Source organism: Ambystoma mexicanum, chromosome 6q (genome assembly GCF_040938575.1).
Source record: "Ambystoma mexicanum isolate Mex_15411 chromosome 6q, UKY_AmexF1_1, whole genome shotgun sequence".
Classification (NCBI taxonomy): domain Eukaryota; kingdom Metazoa; phylum Chordata; class Amphibia; order Caudata; family Ambystomatidae; genus Ambystoma; species Ambystoma mexicanum.
In genome coordinates this window covers 1,113,103,673-1,113,125,939 of record NC_090937.1, presented here as the reverse complement: position 1 = coordinate 1,113,125,939, position 22,267 = coordinate 1,113,103,673, and the positions used below count along the sequence as shown (strand labels likewise).

Below are 22,267 nucleotides of genomic sequence, written 5' to 3'. Positions count from 1 at the left end.
CATGGGTAGAAAGAAAGGCTGGGTCAGAGGAGGATGGGTGATGTTTTCGTACCAACACCCCGTCTTAGCCAGAACTAAGGCAGGTTTGACCCAGGCTCTTAGCACTGGAGCCTCGACTGCCACATTGAAAGGCAGTAATGTTTCTTTTTTAGTCCCTTCAATTCATGTCAGTAAATTTGCACTCAACTTTTGGTCTGGATGGGGGTGCTGATCACCCTAAGGTGCCAACCACCTTGGCCATCAAGCACTGCAAAAATGCTTGGGGGCTTTCCAAACTCAGGAGCTGGAAGTATGTAAACTTCTGGGAAGTGTCCAGGCCACAGGCCTCAGAGATCTCAATCAAATCCTTGCCCTTGCCACAGATGACTTCTGGGGAGACCCTTTTCTCCATAGCACAGGAGTTCCATTACAAAGGCAATGGGCCTCCCTCGCCCACCTCCTTGTCGAAGATTTGAAACATCATCGGCCTAAAAGGCAAGGGAGAGGAGCATATTCAAGGGTCACTTTCGGGGCCGTCGATGACACCGAAGTAGAGTATTGTGTCGGTGTGGTGGTCTCGATGCCCAGAGGCAGAGATTCTCAGCATGCAGATGGGTCTTCGCCCACAGGAGCCAGCTGCAAGCCAGCCAGGCCTAGAAGCTCAAGGGTTTTGTGAGGTTGGGCATGACGTCAAAATGATATTGGGGGCGTGTTCGCGCAGCAAGTAGAGAACACGTAAAAAGTAAAGGTATTGGGGCACAGCGCCTCTATATGTACTGGCCCTGATTACATGTTCTGCAAGGAGTACATACAGGAGTCAGGCAGCGCCAAAGCACAGCTGTGCGGCAGCCCCTGATGGCAGGAAGGTTTCCGAACATCAGCTGCACTGGAAATATAACATCATTAATGAGGAACTCAGATGAGGAATCCATGGTAAAAGGAAATCCGTTAGAATATGGGGTTTCAAAGTTTGCCAATTTACTCTGCTTCATATTTTGTATGGAACAAGTTATTTACCTGTAACTCCCGTGCTCCAGCATTAGTATCTTTCATAGATTCACATGCTGCTTGAATATTCCCCATCAGGCTGAGAAATAACATGAAAGCAGTTAATTTTACATTTAAAACTGCAGTCATGTTGGTGCTCTTTTAGAGTCGTATTGGGACATATCACCCCACAGCCAACGTACCAGTCTCCCTTAGCTCCACCGCTGGAGGACATCTTCAGATTAGCATAGCACACGTGAAAGTGGCAATATGAGCCCAGAAGAGCAATACTAGGTGTAGGCGGATGGGATTGTTAATTTATGAAAGCTACCAATGCTGGAAATCAGGCAACTTATTCCTTCTCCAGCATTGGATCTCTCATAGATTCATATGCTGTTTGAATAGATTACAAAGCAGTACACATACATGCCAAGAGCAGGGGTAAAGGCTCACCTGTAGTAAAAATTGCATGCAAACAGATGGCTAATTACTGCTTGGCCAGCCCTGTTGTACTCTGTGGAATCCCAGTCAGCACAGTAGAACCTTGTTAAAGGTATGGACTGATCTTCATGTAACCAGCCAGCAGAGGGACACCAGAGAGAAAAGTAGTGGCGGTGGAAACTGCCCTTATAGATTGTGCTTTAGGATGACCAGGAAGAGGCCCGTTAGCCATGTGATGACAGTACGAGATGAAGGCAGACAGCCATCAAGAAATGGAGAAATTGGAGAAGCCCATGGTCGAGGGACCAAACGCCACAAACAGTTGAGATGACTTACAAAACTGGTGCGGACGACATAAAACATCAAAGCCTGCATAACATCTAAGGAATACAAGAAGCGTTCTGCCGGAGTAGAAGCAGAACCAAAGAAGACAGGCAAAACAGGAGGCTCATTAAGATTGAAAGAAAGAACCTTGGGCATGGAAGTTTGGCTTGTGCGAAGGACCTCTCTGTACTACTGAAATACCAGATAGGGAGGCTTGCACAACAAAGCCCAGATTATATCTACCCTCCTGGCAGAGGTAATGGCAGCCACAAAGGCAGTCTTTCATGTTAGGAATTTAAGACCAGTCTTGTGTAAGGAGTTCAAGGGAGGACCCATCAACTTGGAGTGAACCACATTCAACTTCGAAGCAAAAGCCAGTGCTCGTACTGGCAGGAAGGTACGGAACAGTACTTGGAGTAATTCCTTAATATGTCTGCTAGATCACAATGAAGCACTTCAGAGGAGCGAGTAAACCTTAATACCGTGAGATGGACCTTGCACAAGCCCAAAACAAGTCAGAGACAGACGGTACAGCAAGGCGTCATGAGCCTGCAAGGTGAGGGGTTCTATCTACTTGGTCGTACACCAAAGCATGAAACGCTCCCACTTGCTCTTGCAGCAAGAAACCATGGAAGAACCTTGAGCCTTGGCAAGAACGTCCTGACAGTCTTGAGGCATAGAGACATGTCAGTATTCTAGGAATGCAAGACCCAGGCCGTTTGAGGGAGGCCAGACCGTGGTGCAGTACTGCTCCCTTATCCCTGGAGAGGAGGAAGAACAGGGATGCTTGAAGGGAGGCAGCGACTAGAGACCGGGGAGCTCCGAGAACCAAAACTGCCTGAGCGAGGCTGGGAATACCAAGATTAGTTTGCACTGCTGTCGTGTGAAAACATGGAGGAGCCTTGAGATCAGTGGAAACGGGGGAAATACATACCTTCCAGCCCACAGGAACTTTAACATGTCCCACAGGCTTTTCGGTTGGTGGAACCTGCTGGCTAAATGCTGCAAATGATGTTTTTGCACTTGGTGGCACAGAGATCCATCTCTGGAACTCAACTTGCACGGAAGTTGAGTTTAACTTGGTCATGTAAACGTTCCCACTCATGGCAGGAGAGAAGGTCCCTACTGAGGTCAGCTACTGTGTTGTGTATGCCTGGCAGATGGAAGGGTATCAGAAATCGTGTGGGCTGAGGCCCATTTCCACAGGGATTGTGCTTCCGTTGAGCGAATGGGACAAAGGGCGCCGCCATGCTTCCGTATGTAAAAGATGGTGGTGAGGTTGTCGTGGAACACCCAAACGACAATTCCTTGAGGCTGTAGGCAAAAGGACTTCAGTGCCTCGAATACTGCTTGCAACTTCAGAATGTTGATATGCAACAGCTTTTCCTCCTGCGACCAGAGGCCTTTGGTGTTGTATACCTCTGTGTTGGTTCCCAGCCATCTAGGGGTGCCCCCTGTGTGATGTTGACCACCAACGCAGCATGTTGTGGAAGGGGTCTGAGAAGAGTCTTGTCACCACAGCCACCGGACATTTAGTTTCAAAGGGCAAAGAAAAACTCCTGGAGATGACTCATCCAAAGCCGTCAGTGCTGGACAGGGGGCATGCAGGAAAACACCATCCCTAAGAGGAATTTCAAGCAACTGATTTCCACAAAAGAAGAGGAGTTTTATCCAGGATGGGATTGACCATGTCGGCCGACGGGGAGGAGATGCGTGACAATGTGTTCAGTTGAGCTCCCAGAAAAGGTCTGTTCAAGAGCCAAGCAGGAATTTGTATAACTGACAGAGAATTCCACAGAGGTTAAACATCAAATCTATGTGCAGGATGGTTAGAATGAGAGAAGGGGCTCTGACCAACCAGTGGAAGTATGGGTAAAAATGGATTCCCGAACGACAGAGGTGAACCGCTGTCGGTGCAAGGCAATTAGCGAATACCCATGAAGCGTACTACAGGCCGAAGGGTAAAGCCTTCAAATGGTAATGCAATCCTGCCACAGTAAAATCAGGAACCATCTGCGGCGATGAATAGGAATGTGAAAATGCACATCTTCCAAGGCCAGGGAAGATAGGAAATTCCCTTCTTGCAGCTGGCGCAGGATGTGATATAGCATGACCATCCAGAAGGCTTGAGACCAAATTAATTTGTTGAGTAAATGAAGGTCTAATACATGTCTTCAGCCGCCAGACTTTTTCCTTACCAGAAACACCTTGTCTCTGCTGGGTGCGAGGGACAAACTATCACACCTTTGCAAAGGAGGGACTGAACCTCTGGAGGAGTCAAAGAGGTTTTCAACTTTTTGGGATGGAGGAACATTGGGTGGTTGCTGAAGGAATTCCAACTTGTGCCTGTGCTGTATCAATGAGAGCACCGATTTGTCTGTAGTCAATTTGACCCACTCTGACGAAACTGGAGAGACGCCCTCCCACTGAGGTGTGGAGTGGAGGGGCTCAGCCAACATCTGGTCAGGCCTGCTTATTAGATTGGCCTCTGCCGTGAGAGGAACCACTGTGCTGTTGGTTGCCACCATAGGCCAAGCACTTCCCTCTGTAACGGCTAGTGAAGGTGTATGTTTTAGATCTGTACGTCTGAGAGAAGGGTCTGTAGTCACAGGACGTGCAGGAAAAACATGATTTTCCTGAAAGAAAGGACTGGTGCCACTGCTGGAAGGTGCCACGAGAGCGAGCAGTGTTGGTATCAGCCTTGATGGCCTGGAAGTTATCATCAACCTTCTTACCTAAAAGATCCTCACCATCGAACGTCAACCATCGAACGTCATATCAATCATCTTGGACTGCACCTCCGGACGGAAGTTGGTGGTCATCAGCCATCATTTTTGTTGTAGAACAGCACCATTCATTACCACCTGGCGAAAACTAGCACGTGCTATATCCACAGCCACATACATGGCGTGATCCAAGCCACTTCTCCTTCACAAAGGAGTGTGAAAGCTTCTTTCTTGCCATCTGTCAAGAAATCCAAGATGGAACTCGCTGTGTACCATAACGCCCTGTCGTAGAGGGACTGGATCTCCATGGAGTTGGTTGCCTTGATGGTAGTGGCAGCTGTGGACAGACTAAGCTTACCAAAACCACCAAGCTGTTTCACTTACTTATCCGATGGGATATTATATGGAGAGGAGGGGTTGGCAGAGTGTTTGCAAGCCACAGCAGAGACTACAGAGTCTGTGCTGTGCTTCGCAGGCACCATCAGGTGCCTTAGATTTCTTCTCAAATCTGTCCTTTTTTGTAAGAGTGAAAACGGGTTCTTCGAGGTCAAAAGACCATCCTCCAAGATGTAATCAACGATAGGAATGGAAAGAACAGATTTCCTAATTTGTTCCCTGCGTTGATATAAGAAACGTTCCTTTATCTGTTCTTTAGCAAGCAGGTCAATCATATTTGTGGCCCTGTACATAATTGTGTCTAATGACCATTTCATCAGGCGGAGAATCCCCGAAAGGAGGGTCGCCCGGTTCACCATTCCCCTGTCACGAGGTCACCAATTTCAATCCTTGGTGACTGTATGGGTAAAGGGTACACCTTAAGAGGCATCATCCTCAGAGTCCATCTCCAAGAGATCAGCAGGGAACGAGGGTCCAGTGCAGGGACTAGTTTACGATGTCTCGTTGGCAGAGGAGCAGCAGAAAGCGGGCCTGCAGGCAAATCTTGCAAGAGGAGAAGCAGACAGAGGAATCCTGGACTGTAATTCCTAGACTAGTCTACAATGTAGATCAAATGTCCATTGACAGATCGCACAGCCCGAGTTGACTTGGAGAAGACTTTGGTTGAGGCCCAGTGGGTGTACTAGGAGCACGTGGGGGCATCATGACAGGAAGAGGTTGACCTGGTACTGATTCATTCGTCCTCTGAGAACACACCTTCCGGGCATTCAAATTCATTAACTATCACATGCTCTAAAATGTCATCTGGAGGTACCATGCAAAGAACAGCCGCCGCAACATAAGAAGCCATTGGAAACAGACGGTTTACGCCATGTTGGTGGACCAAAATTGAAGCAGACGGCGATGTACTCGTAGAAATAGGTAACTTAATCATCAGTGAGGTAATGGTCATGGTAGTAGACGATGGAGGTTTTGAGGTTGACGACAGGACTGTTGAAGAAGGTATTGACTTAGTAGTGGACGAGGTCATTGACAGAGAAGAACATGATTTGCCATGTTTATGAGTCATAAAAAAGGACAGACTGAGCAGTCTTGGACGAGTGCTTCGTGGAGGAAGAAGCCTTGGGCACTGTGGCCGTCTGCTGGTGGAAACTGACACATATAAAGGTGATACGGCTTTGCCCTTGAATCTACCGATTAATTGACATAGCTGAACAGGATGAGATTGTATCTGTCAAAACCAGATTATTTCTTTTGACCAATACCCAACCTATGACCCCCCATCTTCTACATTCGCCAGAAGATTCATAAACCTTGAATCAATCCCAGCGTCGCCCCATTGTGGCTGCAACACCGGTTACTGGAGCCGTTGGCACAATACATCGATTGGAATGTACAATCTTTTGTGATGCAGACTCATACATATTTGAAGAATACAGGCGATTTCCTTCGTAAATTAGAATCTTTATCCATTGATGAGCCTTATGTTCTGTTTGTTTACTTGCAACGTGGTGAGTCTTAACATGTTCGTTCCCCTTGAAGAAGGGCTTAACATTATAGAGTGGTTTTTACTCCAGCAAGATAACATAGGTGCTGGCAAAACCTTCATATTGACTCTGTTGAAGTCGATCCTTAACAATCGCTTTGGACATCATTTTTTTCTGCAGCTTACTGGGACCTCTGTGGGGTCCAGTATAGCCCCCGCATTTGCCAATACATTTTTATGCACTGTTTAAAACAACAAAGGATACTTGCTACACATGTATTTCTCGTTTGTTTTTTTTGTGTTTTTTAACAATAGTTACGTAAATATTGTCGGCATTTGGATTGGGACAGAATCTCAATTGTTAGAGTTTTTGGATGTTTTGAACTCGATTTATGATTGTATAAAAGTTTGCTGGAACATTGATCAAAATTTTATGCATTTCCTGGATATCGAGGTGCAATACGTCAATTCAAAGATTTGTAACATTTCTCTATACCAAATCCACAGACAAATAGCTTGATGCATGCTTAAAGTTTTCAGCTCCCAACATGATTAAAGGGATCCCCAATAGCCAACTGATTAGACAAACGTATTGTCTGATCCTGGGGAGTAAGCTTTGTAGAGTGAAACTATGTTAGAACGTTTCCAGTGCAGACAATACAATGAGTCTACATTACTTTCAGCTAAATATGAAACATTATCTTTGCAACAAAGATTTACTTCAGGAATGATCTACTAAAGAATTGAGCGATTTTGTTTTGAACCATACTTACTCAAGACGAAGCACACGTATTTAACAGATCATATCGAAACATTGGAACATTTTACAGCATGACACGGTTACTGCAGAATTGTTTGCCAGACCACAAGTTTTTGCATGCAAGAATCAGACATTTATTATTAGGAATCTACTTGTACATGCAGAATTTGGGGGCAGAAGGAGTGTTAAATCTACAAAAGCTGGTACTTTTCCCTGCTATTCATGTCAACATTGCCATAATATAATGAGTGGTCCTACTGTTCGGCATCCTTACACTAGAGATACGTTCATATGACTTTGCAACATGTGATTCTTCGAATGTAATTTATGCATTGAAATTATGCGGGGGCTTACAACCAGAAAGGTTAATTTACTTACCATAATGTCCTTTCTATGGATTCTTCTCCTGCAGATTCCTCATCAGATAGATATACGTTCCAGCATCAGCTGCTCTGAAAACGTTTCACAGGGGGCATTGTTCACCTCGATATGGATGTCGATACGTCTTGCCTCCATGCATCGATAGTCGGCTACTGACATTGGTCATCGTACATATACTGCATCACTACACCCCTGCACCTCAGTTCCCCACCACCCCCACCCACCCCCGAGCTCAGCTGCTATGGAGGAAGATCAAACGATCGTCTGAAATAGCCACAACTCAACAGAAAAATGAAAACCTAACAGGGTTTATTTTTTTAAACAATAAGGAACGGAACCTAGAAAGAATGTGGGGGACAGCAAAAGTCAACGGTAGCCCTCCAACCAAGAGCTCACATCTTCTCCCAATTGAGAAGCTAGTAATTCATTTCAGCACTTTCATAGCAGGGTTGGAAGGTAGGGTGATGAAGAATCTGTGGGAGAAAAATCCATAGAAAAATCCATAGAAAGAACATTACGATAAGTAATTTCTTCTTCAATGGATTGCCTTTCTCCCGCAGATTCCTCATTAGATAAGACTCCGAAAGCAGTATGTGTGAAGGAGGCAGGATAAGTGTCCCTATACAAGGACACTTTGTAAAACCCCTCTCCTAAAACGAGCGTCAGCTCCACGGGCTATATCCCGTCAGTAGTGTATGGTGAAGGTATGATGCAGTGAGGACAAGTTGCTCCTCAGCAGATTACCCTCACTGGCACTCCCCTTTGCAGAGCTGTAGAGGCAGCCACCGATCTAGTGGAGTTGGCTTGGATGCCCAGAGGTAACTCCTTTTGTGCATTGGGGTAGCATTCTAAAATGCAGTGTGATCCACCTACAGATGGTTTGCATGGAGACAACCAAGACCTTTTTTGCCATTGAGAAGGCTATGAACAGCTGGTACACTTTCCTAAACTCTGCCGTTCTCCCAACATAAAAGCTAAGAGCCCTCTTTGGGTCTAGCCTATGGAACTGCTCCTCCTCCGTTAAAGGGTGCAGCAGGTAGAAACTGGCAGGCCAATAGCCTGGGACAAATTAAACTCCAAGAACACTTTGGGTAGAAACCCTGGTCGCACCTGAAGGGAAACTTCCTCACTGGAGAAACAGTGACTTGCATGACACAGCCTGCAGCTCAATGACCCATCTGGCCGACGTAATGACAAATATCAATGCAGTCTTCAAAGTGAGTAAACGAATGGAGCAAGAGAGCAAAGGCTCAAAGGGAGCCGCCATGATGAAGATAAGGATCAAATAAAAGTAGCAAAGACTTTATAAGACGAATCAAGTAAAGACATGGGCCTAACATTACCAGGTTCCAATCAATTTCCCTTTTATTTTATAAATTAAAATCACATGAGCCTTCTTCCATTAAGAGGGTATAAAGGGCCTGTGGCATATTACTGCGAAACAATAGATTTAAAACCTTGGCCCATAAGGTGGCTGCAGATTTTAAGGTCGCATTTGAAAGTCCATCAGGGCCAGGAGCGTTGGATTGCTCACATTTAGTAATCGCTCCTTCCAAAGCCTCTTGATCAATATCTAAAATGGACCAATCACTACCCCTCACATCATAATTGTTGGAAACATCAAACTCAACATTTCTATCTACAGTAGGGCAATATAAAGTTACAGAATAGTCTTCCAAAACTGATTTAGAAATTGACTGAGCTTGTAGACCCAATTGAATATCAGGTTACTTAGAGTCCAGAAAGCAGAGAAATCCCTCTGACGCATAGTGTCCAACATTGCCTCTGCATCCCTTTGCATTGTCAAATATCGGTGAAACTTTCAACAATTCTTATATTATTTTAATTTCTTAATAATGGTCACCGCACTCTGACCCCTTTTTTCTATCTTCCTGATGTTTTTCTTCAATTCCCTTTTGTTTTAAACTATCAATTTAAAGTAGTAAACACATTACAAACATCTCTTCAAGTCCCTTTTTAAAAATTGTGTGAGATCAAATTTGTGCTCATGTTTGCTATACTATTCGGGATCATGCAAAATCCTGAATGACGATAAATATAGTAAGTCTCCAATTTGGTACACAAAACCAGCCCCTATTGTAGTTATCTTCAACCAAATGATTGAACTGCTTAGATAATGATCGCCTCCACAGGACAGCATGATCCTGAGGTCTTCCTTCGAGTATATTAGGGACTAAACGGATCAATGGAGTATTACTCCAAGTTAACAACAGAGAAACAGGACTATGGTCACTACCACCAGTCTCGTGTTGTACCGGATACATATCACAAAGAGATAAAACATCAAAGGAAACAAAAGCATAATCTTGGATTGATGTAAATTGGCTGTTGCACCAAGTATGTCTTGGCGGAATGTCTCCTTGAACATTATCGTCGTTCAGCATTTCAAGATCCCTGGTATTCACATATCCCTTAATTCACCTATTTCTCTAGCTAATTTGGTCCCATTGTTCTTATGATGGGGAGAATAATCAATAGAGTCACTATTAAAATCTCCTAGCAGTATAACTGATCCACCTTCGTCCAGTACATAGGTCGAAATTAATTCTGCCACTCTATTCAAAAACACATTTAGTTCACAATGATCAGGAATAAAATACACATTTAGCATCAAGCATACCCTTATCAACTTAATCTCATCCCACCAATGTAATTTTACCACCAAAGTATTTGTATGGGCGCAAGGACCTTTTTACATAGAGACCTCCAATTGGTGTTTAATAGCACAGATTAAACCGCCATAAGAACGACCCTTAGGGCCTCAAAATATCAGAGTAAAACATATTGAAAAATCATCCAGCATAGGGTCTGCCAAAATCAAAATTTACTGCAAGATAAAGTTGAAATTGGACCAGGGTTCTTGTGATCCTACCAGATGGCTAAATCCCCCCAAGCCCCCCCCCACCACGAGTATTCCAGGACACCAACCTTAATTGATTGCCATTATTAGGACATCATTTGGTAGCATGGCACTCATTAGAATGGATGGCATTCACAATATGCGATTAATTATAAGTTACCGTCCTTCCCATCATATTTGTTTTACCATCCTCCATATGACTCCCATCCATATCTTCCTTGGTATTTACATGAATCACCAGTGGATCTCTTAGAATACTCTCAGAGGAAGTAGGTATAACCCATGTCAAAACACGAGTATCTATGTTATCAGGCTTGTCCTGAATCATGTAACATATTTGCATGAAAACATTGGCCTCTGATAAAATAGTATCTTTAATAAATTTAGAGGTAAAAGCTAACATCACCCTGTCCACTCTTTGCTTATCATAAAATTCCACCCTTATTAAATTAGTTGATGAAATTGAGGCAAGTGCCGGGATTTCAGCAAACAAGGCCAATATGTACTGCCTGTTAAATAGGAAGCTACCATGGGTCCTGAATTTACGTTCAAGATAAAAAGAATACAGACAGATTGTCAGTAAGGCCATACTGATTAGCATGTTTCAAACGATCAATAACTTTGTTCATGACTTTTCAGTAGGCAGCATTCGGATATGAAAGGGCATCGGGCTGCTTGAACGTTACACCTCGGGCGAGGTGTCGAGCACACTGACGTCCACCAGAGAGGTCCACACCCCCTACATTCTCATTATTATTCTTATATTCCTGAACAGTAGATGCCCACTTATCACTTATCAGTATTACGCGGTAACTCAAAAGGAACCTCTCTTTTAGAAGAAGTTCCCATCTGATTGTTTCGAGTACCATCATGAATATTAACATCTTGGGCAGATAGGTTTCCTTTTTTCCTATAATGTTTTATACAACAATGGTAAATCAAAAGGAACCATTCCTACAGAAGTTGTTCCTATCTGAGACTTTTGAGCGCAATCACGAATATTAACATTCTCAGCCAATAACCGATTCCCTTTTCCTCTAATGTTTTAAACGGAGGATAGTATTTAATTGGCTGCTGTTCTTCCTTAGAATTTGGGATAAAAACAGGGGCATTTACCTGTAAATTGGGGTTAGCAGTTTACATATATCTATATGTCGCTACAGCATTTCCTGGTACTTCTACTGATTGCGTAGTAACAGGTAGCACACTATTCAATAAATCAGCGGTACATTGAGATGAGTTTGCGCCGTCTGAGTGGGCCGTGAACAAACTAAAGTCCAAAGAATCTTCCTCAGTGAACATCATATTTGTCTCCTCCAAACACTCCTTCGTTGGCAAAAGATTTTAAAACTTTTGTTTCACTTTCCCAGCCTTCACAGGCACTGCCACAATGGATGTATTAACCATGTGACTATCCTCAGGCTTTTGCATTTTACTTTGAGCATCTGATCGCCAATCGCTACCAAGATACATATATTTTATTATTAGATTTGGGATTCCTCCTCGTGCTATCAAAAATATTTTGGGTAGTACACAAATTGAGATTCCTCAAAAATGTAATTGACCCCTTATTCGTTTGTTTAAAAGTGTTTTTTTTTAATAGTTTTTCGACTTTTTGTTACGTCATCCCCCCTTAATATGGGCGTGTACGAGATTGAATCTCAGGATTGTCTAACAAAGTCCATGTAAGAATTTAAGGCCGATGGCCAAGTGTCAATGAAGTCTGCCAAATGACTGTCTCTTTCTAACCGGACATGGCTAAGAGGAGATTGAAAGTTTCCAAAAACCACTTGTGTATTTAACCCGCTTTGCAGTGTAAGCGTGAGAGGACAATTATCCTCAAATAAGGTCTCAACCCTATTTGACAAATCTGTTAGCTTATCATATAGGTTTCTACATTTAAAATCATCATAAATCTTCAATTTAGGAACTATTGCCATTATGAAGCCCACTATAAATCTTATTTGCTAAATCTTTCAATACCGATATAACTTCGCAGTTCGAATTGAAGATAATCACTCCTTTTGTCCATTTAGCTCAATATCCCAGAAAGTACAGGGAAAGAGAAAGAATTCACCATCCGCTCATCCTGGTTATTATTCATATTCAAGTCACAATGCACATGAGCAACGTTTGATTCACAAGTGTCTTTTTACAAAGTCCCTATTTACAGTCAATGAACCAAGATCAGCTCTATTCTGCAGCATGTTACAGTTTCTGTTTGTCTCACAGTCTGTGATCAGGTGCACAGATTTATTAAACAATAGGGGAGAGGATTCAGATTGCTTAAATTGCGCTCTGTGTAAATGTACTTCCTCTTTTCCATCCCGAAAGGGGGTGACCATTGAAGAAGGCTCTATAGAAAGGCGTACTCACTTGGCCAATTCTTGTTACACAATTTGGGTCAATATTGAGATATCGGATATTAGGTCTCTATCTGAGCACACGAGAAGGTCCTCTGGATCGAGATGTTCAAGGAAAACCGAAGTACATGATATATTCCCCATAGATTCCACATCTAACTCGAACTCTTTTACCAGCAATTGCTCTGGGTCTGTTGAAAAAGGTGCTTTGTTCACCTTATGGACCGAGCGTGTACTTTTGTTATTGTTCTCCAACTGATTTGTCACAGATAATGATAGTGAAAAGGGCCCAGGTAAAGAGGTAACTGAAGGGGCACTGTTGTCGTGGAATGGCCAGCCACTACCTGTATCAAAGTTTGTATTGGCAATAGTACTGGCACTATCAAGAACTTAAGATATTACCTTACTAAGGGGAGCCAGTATAGTTGTTTAGCACCCGCCCTGCAGAATAATAAATATTATAGTCAAACAGAACTCGCACACCATAAAGATTCAAATGACTAATATACAACAACACTTCTCTGTGCCTTCAGAATAATGGCCTGCATCAATCTCACCCTGCACCTCGCAGGAGAGACACCTGTGACTCCGAGCAAGACTGCCCCGGATCCACAAACCTCAAACTAATAGAATCAGGTCCCTAGACTCCCATCTCAGGTACCCTTGCCACAGACTACAATCCCTCTATACCACCCTCGGAAACCTTGCAAAAAACTCAGACCCACATCATCGCCTAGTCTCCTAGCAATCACATTAGAACCAACCACCCCAAAAAAAGGCCCTCCCCTCTCCAAAGGCAGAACAAAACGACAACAATTTCAGGAGACCTCACAAGCTAGATCCCTTATGACGCATACCATCAAAATTGCAGACATACTTTCCATCGACAACCTAGATATCTTGGCTATTCCTGAATCCTGGCTACATGACGCAGCAGGTCATGTTAGCTATGCCAGATAACTACCAAGCTAACCACACCCCATGAATTAAATCTTGCAACCTACACTCAACCAAACTCCCGATCTCCAATAATAGCACATTAAACATTTTCTTAGTATATAGACCTCCTGGTCCAATAGGCACCTTTGAGGAAGACCTCTCCAGCCTCCTCACAACAACATTAAGGACGCCTCACAGCTCCTACTGCTAGGAGACTTCAATTTGGGCTTCAATGATCCCGAGGATAAACATGCCCAATCTTTTGAAACCATTTTGAGAGAACACGGCCTGACCAAAAAAGTCCAGGCTCCTACTCACATAAAAGGGCGAATATTAGACTGGGTAGCCAACTTGAACTGTTCTATCACTATCACCAAAATAACCCCTCAACCTTGGACGAACCACCACCTTATTGGTTTCTTGTCCTCAATAGAGCCCCAAAAGCAGAAAAATATTAAAATAGCACCACTGCTCCCAACCAGAAGCAAAAAAGACATCACTGTTGAAAAGTTACTTCCTCTCCTCCTACCTACCCACTTTTCAATTACTAATAATTCTGACCCAAACGCACTAGCAGAGACCTTTAATAACACTATGACTAAGGCCCTTGACACTATCGCGCCAGTCAAACTACGTAAAAGCAAAAAAAATAAAAAAAAAATCACACCTTAATACCTGGTTCACACCCCAGCTTAAAGAATTACGACTCCAAAAAATGAAACTCCAAGCTATTTGGCGACACTCCCCCCACCGGTCAAGAACAAAACCCTACTAGCCAACTTCGCAAATATGTACAATAGAGAAATAATCCTTACCAAAAAGAATAGGTTGAATGAAAGAATCACTAAGGCCAACTCCAATATCTAGGAGCTTTTCACCATCCTGCGTGAAATGGAAAACCCCAATCTGCCCACAGATAACACCCCAAAAGATAAACAATGGTGCACTAGCATCCAAAATGCTTTATCTAAAAAAAGAGTTACTCTGCAGACTAAAATAGCCGATAAAAAAGCATCCTTGCGCTCCACTGAGATGCATCCCACCCCACCATTTTTTTCAACTCCCAACATTAACACACCTTTCAGATTCACCAATACCTCCATAATGGAAACCGAAAAGGTTATACTATTCCTAAAGCCTTCCAACTGTCAGGGCGACAGCTGCCCAGCACAAATAATTAGGGATGCAGCTAGAGATTTAGCACCCTTTATCTCCAAGCTAATTAACGCTTCCTTTAAGTCGTGTACTGTCACAATCAACCTCAAAGAATCTTGGGTACTGCCTCTCCTTAAGAAACAGACCCTAGATCTGGCCATCCCCACTAATTACAGACCCATTACAATGGTCCCATTCCTCCTCAAAATTCTTGATAGAGTAGCCCATCTCCAAACCTTCTACTAGGATCGCGCCAATCCGTATTCAGACCACAACACAGGACTGAAATGGCTCCAACTGACTTAAAGACACAAATCAAAGAGTTGAAGGGCAAAGGTAAAAACAGCTATGCTACTCCTCCTCCGCCTGTCGACGAACTTGACAGGCTTGGTGTCACATACACCAATTATACTGATGAAACCCAAATCCTCATACCCCTTTCGGGTAACTTCGATGAAGACACAGCTTTGGTACCTGAATGACGACAAAACTGAGATCCTGATTCTGGGTTCTGACTAACCTAAAAAAACTCAGCCCCAGCTACGCCACGTACAACATAGATGTCAATGTAATCAAAGTAGTAACTGAGGTAAAAACATTAGGTTTTTATCTTGATTCTACATTATCACTAAAAAAACAAGTTACCTCCATGGTCTCATCTACAATTTATACCTGTAAACTGATTAGGGCCGGCAGACCCTTTTTTTTCTAAAGCTAACTAGCATTACGCTCACCAATGCACTAATAATGTCTAAGCTAGACTACTGCAATGCCCTCTACGTAGGCGCTAACAAAAATATCCTAAATAAAATGCAAATACTACAAAATAATGCCCTGAGAGCAGCTCTGAATATACCCAATGGAGAGCACATCTCCAACCTCAGAAGAGACCAGCATTGGCTAAATATTAGTGACAGGATACTCTTCAAAACGTTATCCCTCACTTTCAAATGCCTTAATAATGCCGCTCCTCCCTATCTCTCTGCCAGACTGACCAGAAAAGTCTCAACTCACCATACTAGATCATCCAACCATCTCTGTTTAGAAATTCAAAGATTTAGACTCTCCAAAGCTGGTGGAGATTGCTTCCCAGTCAAAGCTGCCCTTTCCTGGAATGCACTCCCCACTGCCTTTAGAGTGGAACAGCCATAATCTAGATTAAGACGTAATTTGCTGAACTGGTTTCGAACCAAGCACATCTAAGAAATCGCTTACCCACTCTACCTACTCGTGTTTCTGACCTTAGGATAATCCGCGTGATTCTATGTGTATTACACTATTGACCCTATTATTGCACATATATGTATTACACACCCTTGTACACAAATTGTATATACTTTAATTGTTTATGTACTGACATTTTATGTTGTAACTAAGATTCAAATATTCTTGTAACTGCTGCGCACAGCTACCTGAGGGTTTGGTGCGCATTATCAAATAAACAAACAACCAAAGTGGCTTTGGGGTGTGTAAAGCAGCTATCTCTGAGCAACCGTGAGAATATCAAGTCCACACAGATAGGTAATATTTCATCTTTGAGAGGGCCAACCTACTTTTATATTTTGCAGATATACACACAGCAATTTTGTTGCTAGAGTATTACATTTCATTTCCAACAACACCATCACAGCATAAATGCATTGCATAAAATGGTTACTTTGTTGTATTAAACCCCACACAATAAAAACAGTATTTTGTAAATATGCAGCACTGCGTTTCCCAGGCCCCCATGCATCCAAAAATCATTAGTTTGGAATGATTTAATTATGAGAAAGATGGAAATAGTTTTCAATATACATTTACAAACCTTTGCTATTCGATCGGCTGTTTCTTTACAGAAGTGCGTTGGATTATCAAAATGTTGAATCAGGTGAGGCAATAGGCACAGAATGTTAAGTGCAAAACCTGCATTAAGAACAAAACAACAAGTTAATAAAAATAAGTTTTACACTTAAATAGGTCTACTAATGAACAAATTAATTACCTTTGGTAATGTTTTCTTTGATGGATTAAGTCCTTTCTCAAAACGATTCCACATTCTACCTGGCAGAGGTCAGGCTTTAGAAACTTTTTCAGCCACAAGGGGGCACCCGGTTTGCTCACATACGTTTCGCTCAGCATCTTTGGCTCCCATCACTCTGGATGTGACATTATTGGTGGAATACATGGAGCCTGCTGTGCACCATGATCACAGTTCTGCATAATTTTCCCTGCACCCAAAAATTGAGGACATTTTAACTGCCAAAGGTTATGAGCTATGCATAAAATGGGAGAGGTGAGAAGGTAAGAGAAATCTGGGTCAGGAAGGACTAATCCACCAGAAAGAAAATTATCAAATGCAAAGTTATCTTCAGATGGATTCCCACCTCACACAGATATCTCATCTCTGGAAGACTCCCAAAGTAGTATGGAAGATGGAGGGGGTCGGAAAGGGAGAAACCATCACCTACACAAGGAGGACAGCAAAACCAATGCGGGTGTCATGATTTGGAAAGGTAAACAGGCATAGTGCTTGCCGACCGTTTGCAAGATGCCTAGACAGCAGTCTGACAGATACCCACAACCCAAACAGTAAAGTAGAGATAGCCCTACAACCCACATGGATCTCCTTGCTGTTTTTATCAGATGCAGATAACTATCATCTAGATGGGTCTGTTTGGCAACAGCTCTGCCCACCAGAGCATCAGCAAAACTGATGGAGGTGGTCATCCTTTCTAATGCTCCCCATCTGAGGTAACAGCCATTTTAGGTGTCAGATGAGGAACTCTTCAGCCCTAGAACGCTGAGGCAGAGGGGAAGATGGCGTGAAGATGGACCCTCCAGAAAAGGTGAAGTCAGAAACAAACTTATGAAGGAAGGACAATCTCACCTAAGCCACCTTCCACATGCAGAAGACCAAGTAAAAAATAAATTGACAGAAAAGCCAGGACCTCATTCACCCGCCATACGGACGTCATGGCAATTAGTAACGTCATCCTTAAGGGTGAACCGCATCAAAGGGAAAGCATGCAAAGGCATAAATAGAGCCACCATTAAAAATGACAAGATTTGAAGCCCATTGAGAAAAAACAAACTGGCCATGTGGAAACTGGTTATCCCTCTCAAAAATGTCATAACAATGGTGATAGTATAGAAGAAGCATCCATTCGTTTTAAGACCTAAATAACATCAACTGTGCCAGTTTGAAGGCCCTCTTGGCCAGGAAAAGGAGAGAAAGGACAGAAGAGGTCAAATATGCTTTGGGATTCAGACCCCTCTGCACAGCACCAGCCAGAGCACCTAAAATAACTGCTGGGTTGGATCGACTTTGTAGCTGGCCTCCTTACTTTGAAAACATCCAACACTTCGCCACACTGGTCCCACTCCTTGCAACTCAGCCTCCCAGCAACCAAGCATGATGACAGACTGCCGAACTCAGAGGGAGGAACATGTCTTGCCGATTGAGAGAGCAATTCCATTCGGCAGGAGACACATGTCCTCTGGGCCTGTGTTGAGCGATCAAGCAGAGTATTAACCTGAACAACCTCAGTTTCCTGAGGACCAGTGGGATGATAGGAATTGGGGAGATCGTGTAGAGGATACATCAATGTGCTTCCCAGATGCCTCTTTGAAAAAATTCCTTGGAGCAGTACAACTTGAGCTTCTGGTTGACATAAGAGCTGAAGAGGTCCACCCTAGGTGTCTCCCAATAGACTATCTAGTCCTGGATTGTATGACACAGATCCTGCTCATGGTCCTGGTCTTATGGGAAGTTGACAGGGAGAAGTCATTCTCTAGAGCCCAGATCCCAAGACAAATGATATCCTGCACAGAGGCAGCAATCCCATACAACCTATCCTGTCAGAGTAATGCATGTACACTATGCAGTCCATTCGATTCTTGACACAGCTGCCCCAAAAGGATGAAAGGCAACAATGGCTAGTCTGATAGCTCACAGTTCTAGGCGGTTGATGTGCTCCTTCGCCTCTAAGGGAGACCACCGGCTGCTCACCATTTGGCCCTGCAGGTGAGCACTCGCCAGCCCTTCAAATAGGAGTCAGACTACTGTCAATTAGATCCAAGGTTGCAGATAACGCTCCCCTCTTTGCAAGTTGTCATTCAAGGCCCACTACGGGAGGCTCTGTACTACATTGTACGATACAAGTAAAAAGTCTGTTATGTTGCCCTCAAACTGAGAACAGAGTACTGACAAAGCGGACAGAAAATGTGCCGTCATGCTTTCTGATGCCCCTAGACTGTGAGAAATGGTAACGGAAATCCCTCTTGGTGGCCCAATGATGACCTGTCTCTTCAATCTTAAAAGGATGAAGCGGAGGGAACAAGACCAGAAGAAGGATCTTCTTAGGACTGTAGACTGAGACTGAGCTCCTAGGAACAGCATTCATTGGGAAGGAGTCATGAAGGACTTGCTGTAGTTGGAGAAGTCAAACGAGACGAGGAAGATCATAGTGGCCTCCGTGTGCTTGCCTGCTAGATCAAGAGACGGAGCCCTGACCAACCAGTCTTCAAGGTACAGGTAGACATGGATATCAGACTTCCAGAGGCGAGCGGCCGCTGGGACCAGGCACGTTGTGAATAGGCTTGCGGCAGACCTGATCCTGAAAGGTAGGGGTGGGGCCTTGAATGGGTAGGGAATCGCTGCCACAGTAAAACAGAGGAACATCCGGTGGCTGAGATGAATGGGGACGTCCTCAAAGTCCACGGAAGACAAGAAGTCCCTTTGTTTTAACAGACTGAGGATCTGCTGCAGTCTGACCATCCAAAAGGTTTCTAATCTAATGAACTTGTTTAGAAAACGGAGGTCCAGAATGGGTCTGCAGCAGACAGACTTCTTCTTTACAAGAAAATAGCAGGAGTTAACGCCCTGACACCGTTGGGCATGTGGGATGCGTTCTATCGCTCCTTTTGAAAGCAGAGAGTGCACCTCGTGTTGTAGCATCAAAATAGTTTTGTCCGCTTTTGTGGAAGGTGGCGTGGTGGGTGCTTTCTTTACAAACTCCAGAGTATGGCTGTTTTGCAGAAGTGAGAGCACCCACTTTCCTGTGGTAATCCATCGCAACTGATGGTGAAAGCAGGAAAGAACCCCTCCCACTGGGGTGCAGAAGTGGAGGGGCGGAGCAGTGTGTTGGTCAGGTTTGTTCGGTAGACTGGCCTCTTGCCCGAGAGGAGCAGAACTGTCGTTTGTTGCCTTTATAGGATTGAGACCTGGCTTTGCAGCTGTTGCGGGAGGCATATGTTTTTGTTCTATATGTGTGACAAGGATAGGCTGGTCGATAGTCTCGTACCCACCGAGGAAACTGGGACTTTCTGGGCTGAGAAGACTGGTACGACTGACGCTGCCGTAAGGCACCCAAGTATCAGGCAGTATCAGTGTACATCTTTATGGCCCATCGTCCACCTTCTTCCCAAAGAGGTCCTCACCATCAAAGGGCATATCCATTACCTTGGATTGGACGTCTGGGAAGAAACGTGTGGCTTTTAAACCACTCTTGGTGAAGCATCACTGCACCATTCCTCAACTGGCTGAAAACTAGTATCAGCAACGTCAACTGCTAAAGAGATGGCATGGTCTGATGCAGCATCGCCCTCATGAAGCATTCCTCCTTGTCATAGGCCAAGAAATAATGGGGCCAATCTTGTACCACAGGCCCAAATTGGCTGGGGACAAATGGAGGGAGATTGCGGCCTTGATGGAAGTGGCTGCAGTGGAGAACTATTTGCCAAAAGAATAACAATTTCTTCCTTGCTTGCTTGTTCAGCGGCACAGCACACAGGGAGGAGGGGTTGGCAGATGTCTTGCGGCCGCAGCTGATCCCACTGACTCAGGACTAGGAAAGGGATCAAGACACTTTGGACCAGTGGTTGTCGATCCGGTCCTTCATAGAAGGTGCAGTAAAAAGGTTTTTCATTGTTAGCAGACCGAGCTCCCAGATGTCTTCCAGGACATGGACAGACACCAGGTCTTCAGAGCCTGTTCTCTGTGTTGTTTAAGTAAACTTCCATTCGCCTGTTCAGCAGGGACGTCAAACATCTATGTTGCCTTGGACATAACGGTGTGAAAAATCCCAATGTAATCATGGGGAGAGTCCCTGATCAGAAGCTCCCCAGGTTCACCATCCACAGGTAGTAAATCATCAAACTCATTAAAGGATGAAGGAGTGGACGCAGCATCCCGAGGATGGCCATTCTTTGAGTCTGAGTCCGATAGCACCCCTGGGGAAAGGGGTTCCAATGGGAGTATGTAGTGATGGCACCGAGATGGAAAAGGAGGCTTGTCACCTAGAGGAGGAATGGAAGGAACTCTCGACTGCAGCCCCGACACCAACGTTTGTAAGGATGACAAAACATCCATGGTGAGGTAGTGTGTCTCCGGGAAGAATGGGTGCCAGTCCAGTTTGTGCAGACAAGGGAGTGGCACAAGGTGGTTGCACAGGAGACAAGATGGAAAGGTCATATTCCTCTTCCGAAAACACCCCTTGCACGACCTAAATTTTAGTGTCAATCACACATTCCAAAATGTCATCTTTAGGCTTATTTGATGGGCTGGGTCAAGATGGATCGACATAGGGCTTCAGAGTGAAATGCAGCTCTTAAGAGACTCCAGCACAGCAGGCAATCGTGGGTGTGATGAAGCGGTTGACAATATCGTGGTCAGGATGTCTTCATCTGAACCTGTGTTTTCGTCAATGTGGCAGCCATCATTGAATTGACGATCATCGAGGAAGTTGTCATCGACTGAGGTTTTATGGTCGACGACGCACATGTGGCCAGTTTAACCATTGTTGCCCATGAAGGCGTCAACGGGGTCATTGAACGTTTTGTGAACTGTTTTGTGGATGAATAACATGCGGTAGACGTGGATGGCGTTGACAGTTGACAATGTCAACATGGATTTAGAGGCTGGTGGCAGTTTCAAGGATTTGCAAGACGGGGCTGTCTTGAATGGGCGCAAATAACACGGGTGGGACGTCCTGTTGTCACCCTTTTCTCACAGAAAGCCTCCTTGTGGGATTTGACCTCTTGGAAGAGGGAGCTTGCTTTGAGGGCCTGTTATGGTGAAGTGAAGGATGGCTTCGCACTAATGCAGAGTCTGAGGGCCCAGTCCCCCCTCAACGAGCTATGCCACTAGTCTCATTATGGCAGTCTTTCAAAATTTTATTTGAAAAAAGAGTGGCAAATTGAGCAATAGTTGACATAATGGTCTGGATACAGACAATACCAACATTCCACATGTTGACCCTCAATGTAAATATTCTGGAGGTGGCAGGTTGAACAAGCCCAGAAAATACTTTTCTTAGACTTTGATTCAGCCATGGTGGGGCCAGAGGAGATACTCCACAGAGCTTAACCCTTGGGGAACACAGGAGAATGTGCACAGAAGGGGAGCACCAAATGAGTTTAGGATGACATTTTCCAGAGAATATAAATATCTCTTATCTGCGGTTTGCA

The 22,267-nt window shown here is 44.1% G+C and overlaps 1 protein-coding gene across 6 annotated transcripts in view; it reads right to left on the bottom strand.

Moving 5' to 3' along the window:
* FRYL (FRY like transcription coactivator) overlaps positions 1–22,267 on the bottom strand; it is a 3,055,992-nt gene that overhangs the window by 548,339 nt on the left and 2,485,386 nt on the right. For all 6 annotated transcript variants that reach the window (XM_069631694.1, XM_069631695.1, XM_069631691.1 and 3 more), the window contains one exon: positions 16,626–16,723. In XM_069631694.1, coding sequence (XP_069487795.1) covers positions 16,626–16,723 — 98 coding nt within the window. The remainder of the gene's footprint in view (positions 1–16,625; positions 16,724–22,267) is intronic.